Raw genomic sequence first — 8,653 nt, forward strand, 5'->3', positions numbered from 1 at the left:
CCCCTCCTTGCTCATGATTCGTTTGAGTGGGATTCCAAGGATGATAGAGGGAATTCTAGAAGCACGGCAATTATCTTGGTTGTTTCGATAGCAGTGAGGCAGGCTTGAGGCCACTTGGGCTGCCTTTCCTGTCTTCATTGTACATGCACTGTGTGTATAATGCACAGCCAGCCCCAAGTGCTATTCTTTTCCTACTCAGTCAGAAAAAAATTTTTTACATTATTTTTTTGAGACAGGGTCTCACTGTGTAGCTCTGGCTGGCCTTGAACTCAGAGGTCCTCCTGCCTCTGCCTCCCAAGTGCTGGTATAAAGGCATGTTCTACCACACCCACAAGATTGTATGTATGTGTGTATATGTGTCTGTCTAAATGTGGATTTGTACACATTAGTGCAGATAGCTGTGGAAGTCAGAAGAGGGCGTCAGATCCTTTGGAGCTAGAATTAGAGGTGGTTGTGAGTTGCCTCCTATAGTTGCTAAGAACCAAACGGGTCCTCTGCAAGAGAAGTGCAAGCTCTTAACAGCTGAACCATCTCCCCAGCTTCTCCTGTTGCATCTTATTTTATTCCTCTGATTGGTCCCGCAGAGCCTGCAGTGTCTTTGGCTTAAAAGTAGGAATAGGATGCGTGGATTTAGCCTATAATTCTGCCTTTGGAAATAAGGGATACTCTGTCCCAATAGTGGAGTCTTGATCCTGAACATACTTGCTGGCTCCTTTAAGACCAGGCTTTGAGCTAGGTGGTGGTGGTACATAGCTTTAAACCCAGCAGAGGCAGGCAGATCTCAGTTCAAGGCCAGCCTGGTCTACACAGAGAAACCCGTCTTGAAAAACCAAAAGACCAGTCTTTGATAAAGTATCAGGGAAAATGGGCTTTCAAGTTAAGCTACTGTTTTGAGAGAGTCTAGCTTGAAAACAAAAGGACAAGGAAGTACCCCACCATTGAGCCTGCTGGTAAGTCTGTCTCTGGAGACATTGCTTCTTGACATCTTTTTCTCCTTACTCTGCCAGGGTTTTTGAGAGTTAGGGTTAGAGGTCTTTAGAAAAAGTAGCCGGGCAGTGGTGGTGCACACCTTTAATCCCAGCACTTGGGAGGCAGAGCCAGGTGGATCTCTGAGTTTGAGGCCAGCCTGGGCTACCAAGTGAGTTCCAGGAAAGGTGCAAAGCTACACAGAGAAACCCTGTCTGGAAAAAAAAAAGAAAAGAAAAGAAAAAGTAATCAGCATATCAAAAGCTGCAGTTTGAATTTGGAACTGATTAAAATTCTTAAAAATTGAAGTTTAAATATGAAAAAGGCCCATCCCCAATACCAGAGACCAGTTTTAATGAGTCAGACAAGCCATAACTTCCAGTTTGTGATTATCATTGAAATTGAATTCTGGGATGACAGGTTGACAATGCTAGTGGTGGTTCTGTTCTCAATTCTTTTGTTTTGTTTTTCGAGACAAGGTTTCTCTGTGTAGCTTTGCACCTTTCCTGGAACTCACTTGGTAGCCCAGGCTGGCCTCGAGTGCTGGGATTAAAGGCATGCACCACCACCACCCGGCTCATTTTTGTTTTGATATTTTGATGGGGCCTTTCTTACTTTGTAGCCCTGGCTTGCCTGGAACTCAACAGAGATTAACATTTCTCTTCCTCCTGAATACTAGGACTAAGGGTATGCACCACTGCACTTAACTTGGCAGGTTTATTTCAAAGGGTGGCTTGAGAGATGGTCTCATACTATAGTCCTGGTTGGTCTGTAATTGTAGCCCAGGCTGGCTTCAGACCTCCCAAGTGTTGGAATACAGGCCTAGAGCACTATACTCACCTCTGGTGCTGTGTGTGTGTGTCCATCTGTCCATCCTTTTTTGAGACAGTCTTTTGTAGCCTAGGCTGGCATTGGTTCTGGCTCTGCCTCCCAAGTTTTTAGAGTGCTAGAATCATAGCTATTCTGGGCTTTTTAGTGGGTTGACCTACCACCACAGACAAACTGCCTTGGTTATCATCAGTGGTCTGTCTTGAAATTGGAATCTAGAGTCCTTGCGGTGTTTTGCTGTTGTGTTTCCAGCAACCATTCCGCTCAGGTTCTGGGTCCTTAGGCTGGATTGTTACCACTTCACCCTCATGCAAAGTCAAACTCATTCCACCAAGGTTCCATATCCAGTTCTGAGTAATGTGCTGTCCTGTTTGAGGATACTTCTGTCCCTTACAGAGACAGAGGAGGTGGTAACGACACTTTATTTGGGGCTGAGAACTGAGGTTGAACATGGCTGTAAGATAATGCATGAGAGCTTGACCATTGAGCTGTCTCCAGTCTTGTTTCTTTCTTTATTGAATATATAGTCACTTGAGATTGAATTCTAGAAATCTTTGGATGCTGACATTCTGCCTGCACACTCCCAAATCCCCTCTTAAACACCATTAATCACTTCTCAGGGTAAAAGGTCATCTCAGAGCTCTGTTCCAGCCAACTGGACAGACCCTTCCATGCAGGCACTGATGAGCTATCCTTACTCCAAGCCTCCAAAGGAAGGGTCTTTGGGGAGAGTACTAAAACACTGATTCACATCACATGGCCATTTGGAAGGGTGTCAAACCAGAGGCCTGCATTCTGCAGCCAACATCTTGGATCTGCCAATCCACGAAGGGTCTTTAACATCAGTTAAGGGATCTGACCAAACTAGTCCTTGAAGACGAGCAGATGAAAGACTCAACTGAAGTGCCAGGAAGACCAGACGGTGAGGAAGAACTAATGAAACTGAAGGAGCCAACAGTTGACATGAGTGGCAAGGTGATGCCAGAGGACTGAGGACACTCTAAGGGAAATAAATGCTGGGCAAGCTCAGCAAAGTGCTTGAGGTTCTCCACTTGGAATTTCCTCCTTTGCTATATCCAGAATTCTGCTCTTCCACCTGCCATCGATGGGTGTGGAGTACACCCTCTCAGGGAATGAGTCACTGCAGAAAGGAGGGTGTGGGGCTCCCTAAAGTGCAGCAAGGAACAGGAGTGGCAGAGGTGTGCTGGATGGTGAGTGACAGGTGGCATGTGCCATGAGGGCTGTATCCTTTGTGTAGTGAGTGGTTCTAGAGGTAGCTTCCCACAGGTGAGAAGGAAGAGCACCTAAGTGGCCGTTTCATGCTCTTATAATGACAGTAGCAAGTGCAGTCTGCATGTTCCAGGCCAGAAAGATGCCCTAAGGAGTCTGAAGGTCCTTAGGATTCTGGAAGTGTACATATACGGAAGTCTCATCTTTGGCAATATGCTTGTGAGAACTTGACTATAGATTATAGTATGGGCTCAAACAAGATGATATTCAGGCCCAAATGTGAATGTCTGCAAACATCAGCCACATGGGTTGAAGTAGAGAGATGGCTGGCAATTTGTGTTTTCATACCATCATCACAGAGCTTGTATTAGTTGCTTGTCTTGTTACCCCCACAAAAGCAAGGGAGAGTTTATTTTGCTCAGTTTGAAGGTGCAGCCATCATGGTGAGGAAAGCATGAAACCAGAGGCTTGGGGCTGCTGGTCACACTACATTTGCAGTCAAGAAGCAGAGATGAACGCTAGTGCTCAGTTTATGATGTTTTTTTTTTTGTTTTTGTGTTTGAGACAGGGTCTCTGTGTAGCTTTGCGCCTTCCCTGGAACTCACTTGGTAGCCCAGGCTGGCCTCGAACTCACAGAGATCCACCTGGCTCTGCCTCCCGAGTGCTGGGATTAAAAGCGTGTGCCACCACCGCCCGGCTTGATTTTTTTTTGTGGTTTTTTGTTTGTTTTGTTTTTTCAAGACAGGGTTTCTCTGTGTAGCTTTGCGCCTGTCCTGGAACTCACTTTGGAGACCAGGCTAGCCTCAAACTCAGAGATTCACCTGCCTCCGCCTCCCGAGTGCTGGGATTAAAGGCACGCGCCACAACAGCTCAGCAGCTTATGGTCTTTTTATCTGCTTCAGCCCAGTCATACTCAGGGTGGGTCTTTACAACTTAGTTAAGTCATTCTGGAGATAGTTCTGACACATGCAAAGGTTTATTTCCTAGGTGCTTCTAAATCCAGTCTAAATCCAGTCAAGTTGAAAACAACGATTAGCCATGAAACCAACAACTAAAAGCACTTGAGGCTTTCCTCTGATTGCAAACTAAGGGACCCAACAATCATCAAGCACCCAAGTTAACGTTTGGCCCAGCAACTAGAAGCAAAGTGTGGGAAGGCAGCTGGCATCCAGGCCACAATGTTCATCTGTGGCCACCAATGCCAAGGATCCTTCTAGTTCTGTGTCCCTGGCTCCACTGCCAACTGCCCACTGCTTTCTTACCTTCCAAGTGGGCCAGGAAGCTGTCCATCCAACCACTTGATTCCCAGAGGTAGTCTGTGGGTTCAAAATAGGCTAATGCCCTTTGGATGGGGAGCAGACTAACCCACCAACACACGTATCCAGACCAGCTGGTCAGCTTGGGAGGAGTCAATACTGCCTAGTCTCAAGAGACCCAGTGTCCTGGGTTTGAGTGTTCCCAAGTCTCATCTGAGAATACAGATGTATTGAGTTCCACAGAAACCCAAAAACCTTGTTCCTGAAGTGTCTTTCCAACCCAGGCTTTGGTCTGAAGCCCTCAGTCATTCTGTGGAAGGCGACTCCCAAACCCAGGCAGGGGGTGTGGGCCGAGGGTGAAACCCCGCCCTCGGGGTCCCTGATCTTTGCTCCCGCCCCGGGCTCCACGCCTCCCGGAGAGGCACCGCCGGGCGGCGCTCCTTTTGTGTGTTTCTCTCCAAGGTGCAAGGACCCCCACCCCCTGCCTCTCCAGGCAGTCCTCCCTCAAACCCCAGCTCTCTTCTCGGCGTCCTGATCCCCCTGCCAGCTGGGGGGATTGGATCGCTTCTAGGAGGAGGGACAAGGTCGGCAGCCCCTTCCCCCCGTGCGGGGGACCTGAGCCCACTGGAGTCCAGGAGCGCTACTGCCAGTCATGTGGGCTGGACTGTTGCTCCGTGTTGCCTGCATCGTGATCCTGTTGCTGGGGTCTTCGGCCCGTGGCTACACCGGGAGGAAGGCGCCCGGGCACTACTCAGCAGAGAGGTAAGAGCCCAGCGCCTCTCAGCGGCCCAGCCACCAAGCGCCACACGGCGTGGAGCTGGCAGAGGGCAGCCGCAGGACCAGTATCCTCTGTGGTGTGGGCGCACCAGAGGGTCTGGACAAAAAGCAGTTTGTGCCAGTTGGGTGGCCCTGGCTGGGGACTGCTCTGGCTAGGGCATAGGAAAGATGGGATCCCGGCTCCGTGTAAATCTAAGTACTAAGTGAAGGCGCTGACCGGGTGGCTAGGGGACCCCAACACATTCCGTCTGGTTTCCACTGTCTGGCTTTCTTCTTTGGCAGTGCGGGGCCTCCTCCACTTCTGTACCCATTGCCTTGGGATTGTAGGTTTTTCTCAGTGTCCCTTGCTCTGAGCGCTCCGTGGACCTTGGAGCCACCGGTGGCTCAGGGTTATGCTTTGGTTTCTGCGCATGTGTGCACAGGCCGAGGAGGCGGGAGGCGTGTCTTTCCGAGCGCTGTAGTCCTCCCTAAGTGTGTCCCAGTCCTCCACCACAGTAGGGTAGTGAGGGAGTGGTGATCGTGTGTGCGTGATGCTCATAGCAAGGGAACACGGTGTCAGCGGGTAGTCTGGCCCACAGCCACATCTTCCCAGGGGCGCACGGCAGGGGCAGCCCTAAAGGAAGGGCTTATAGCTCAGCACGTGGGTTCCGCAGACCCCTTGCCAGTTCCTGCCGACTGAAACAGTCCAGCGCAGGCTCAGTCTACCGCCATCTGCCTCCCTGGCACCGCCACACGGGAGAAGCTCCTTGGGGCTTTCTGGTGGATGCTCTGCCTCTGCCTACCTGAGGGTGGAACTCCACCAGCTTCCCCAGGCACCCACCCTACCATTTACCACTTTGATGGCACCTCATGTCCCTTTCAGAGTGCCCTTTGGCTTGGCTGTTTAGCTCTTTTGAGGATCCTCCTTGGCTGTTGCATTCATCACGGCTATGTGTGTGACATCATTGTCAGGTCCTGATTTGTCTTCTCTGGTTTTGACTTCTGAGAAGGAAAAGAACTTGGCCCCAGAGACAGTCCCCAGCAAACTTTTCTGTACTGTCATGGTGCCCTAAGGTTCCCACATTTGGCACAGATTATTAACCCTGTCTTGTCCTTTGTGTCTGATACAGGGACAGACACAGGGAGGGTGCTCTGGCTGGTGGGCTGAAATTCCCATCAGCTCTGACTGAGAATGTGGGAAAAGTCATCCGATGACTATTGCCTGGATTGGATTCGTGAATCTTGCTCCAGCCCATGCTTAAGGAGTTCTAGTCCCTGCCAATGTCCCCTCTGCCTGGAATGCCCCTCCTTCCTCCTTTCCCTACCAGTTCTCTGGCCTTCCTTTGCTTGCAGCAGGGAAGCTGTCCTCTGGGGACCCTCTCCTGGCCCTCTTCAAGGCTCCAGGAGCCTTCCTAGGGTCACTGCTATGCTCAGTTCCCACCACCTGGATCCTATCTGTCCTTTGAAAGGGAGGATAGTAGCTTTACAGCGTGCCATTTTTTGACACCGGCTCCAGATCACCTGATGTTCCAGAGGGTGTTCTTACTTGGGCAGTCCCTTCTGGGCCCAGCCTTGGGGACCTTGTTGGCATCCTAGGGGATGCCACCCAGACCTTTTCTGGCCTCCCATTGATTGAACAGGTATTAGGTACTTTAGATGTTGAAGTGAACAGATAAGACACTCTTGTCCTCAGGGAATAAAGAGGATATAGACAATGAAGCTTTTATCTATTCTCTTAACACTTTCGTCTAGTCCCGCTCCCGGAAGGGATTGTGGGTCCTTTAGAAGTTTCCCATTGTTTTCCCCTGGGGGTCCTGAGAACCCTCTCAGCTAACTTACAGACCAGTGGATGAACTGGGAGCTTCTGCTGCTCTCTTCATGCGGATTGTGGAGAGTGCTCTTTCCTTGCAGACGTCGTCTGGGCCCCCATGTCTGCCTTTCCGGCTTTGGGAATGGCTGCTGCCCTGGCTGGGCCCCTTCCATGGGCAGTGGGCACTGTACCCTACGTAAGTACCCATCCCTGTGACCCAAGCCTCCTCAGCACACACCAGTGCTGTGCATTGCCGGTGCCCAGTCCCTCACCTGCATCTTTCCCCTCAGCCCTCTGCTCCTTCGGCTGTGGGAGTGGCATCTGCATCGCCCCCAATGTCTGTTCCTGCCAGGATGGAGAGCAAGGGGCCACTTGCCCAGGTAACCAGGATGGACAATGGCTGATGGGGGACCACCAGACTCACACGAGGATTATGTGCCTGACATTGGGTACTTGAGATAGGTTCTAGAGTGGCACCTTCGAGACACAGGTTAGGTAGGCCTTTCCATACCTCTTTGATGAGGCTGAGACAGAGAAGTGTTGGCTTTTTCTGGGTTGCTTGATACATTAGCTACATTTGTTGCGGCTGTGACAAAACAGCTAAGCAGAGCAGCTCAGAGGAGGAGACGTGAATTTGGGCTTAGAGACTATCAGGGCGTAGTGAGGCAACTCACAGTCAGGACGCACAAAGAGTTGAAGGCTGTTGCTTGGCTCAATTTCTCATTTGTATTCTGTTCGGCTCCCAACCTGTGGAATGTTTGCCTTCCAAAGTTAGAGTGGGTCTCTCCATCTCAACCCAGTCTAGAAACTCCTTCAGAGACATGCCCAGAGGTTTCCTCCCATTTGACTCGAGATCCTGGGAAGCTGACAATCAATGTCAACCATCCAGATGGCTAGTAAGAAGGAGACATGGACGGGAAATCAAACACCTCCCCTGCAGCAGAACTCAGGAGGAGCCTTGGGACACCTGAGAGGCCAGACTGCCTATGCTGCTTTGTTGACTCACTTCCCTGCTGTGTGTTTTAGAAGCCCATGGATCCTGCGGGGAGTATGGCTGTGATCTCACCTGTAACCATGGTGGCTGTCAGGAGGTAGCCCGAGTGTGCCCTGTGGGCTTCTTGATGACTGAGACAGCTGTTGGTATCAGGTGTGCAGGTGAGAGGCCTGGGATGGGGAAGGGGAGGATGGAATGGCATCTCCTCCTCCCTGAGCCAGCTAGTCCAGCACCTGAAAGAGAGGGGCCGGAAAACATGCCTATGTCTTCCTGTTACTTCACATGTATTTATAGGCAAGAGCAGAGTTAGGATTGAGGTGACAGGTGACCAAACAGTGGCTGCTATCGGGGAGTTTCCAAAAAAGGGACAGGGGGCCAAGGACAAGGACAGCTCCAATGTAATAGGGGCAGTGATAAAGCAAGTCCAGGGTGCTAGGCTCAGAGGAACATGGAACCAGGATTGGAGTCAGCAGACATTGAAAACTGAGGGAACTAAAACTCAGTGATTATTTTGTCAAAGTATTATTTGTTTTCTTTTTTAAGTTGTGGGATGGTTTAAAATGTTTTTAATAGCCGGGCGGTGGTGGCGCACGCCTGTAACCCCAGCACTAGGGAGGCAGAGGCAGGTGGATATCTGTGAGTTCGAGGCCAGCCTGGTCTACAGAGCTTGTCCAGGACAGGCTCCAAAGCTACACAGAGAAACCCTGTCTTGAAAAAAAAAGTTTTTATTATTGTTTTATGTGTATGGGTGTTTTGCCTGCATGAATATGCGCCATGTGTGTGGAGTGCCCAAAGAGGACAGAAGAGGACATT

The 8,653-nt window shown here is 50.4% G+C and overlaps 1 protein-coding gene across 1 annotated transcript in view; it reads left to right on the forward strand.

Annotated features, from left to right (window-relative positions):
• Positions 1–4,690: 4,690 nt before the first annotated feature.
• Positions 4,691–8,653, forward strand: part of Vwce (von Willebrand factor C and EGF domains) — a 31,672-nt gene continuing 27,709 nt past the window's right edge. The window contains exons 1-4 of the mRNA XM_036177932.1: positions 4,691–5,042; positions 6,948–7,042; positions 7,137–7,226; positions 7,873–8,001. Coding sequence (XP_036033825.1) covers positions 4,933–5,042; positions 6,948–7,042; positions 7,137–7,226; positions 7,873–8,001 — 424 coding nt within the window. The 5' untranslated portion in view covers positions 4,691–4,932. The remainder of the gene's footprint in view (positions 5,043–6,947; positions 7,043–7,136; positions 7,227–7,872; positions 8,002–8,653) is intronic.

Source organism: Onychomys torridus, chromosome 1 (genome assembly GCF_903995425.1).
Source record: "Onychomys torridus chromosome 1, mOncTor1.1, whole genome shotgun sequence".
NCBI classification, from domain to species: Eukaryota; Metazoa; Chordata; class Mammalia; order Rodentia; family Cricetidae; genus Onychomys; species Onychomys torridus.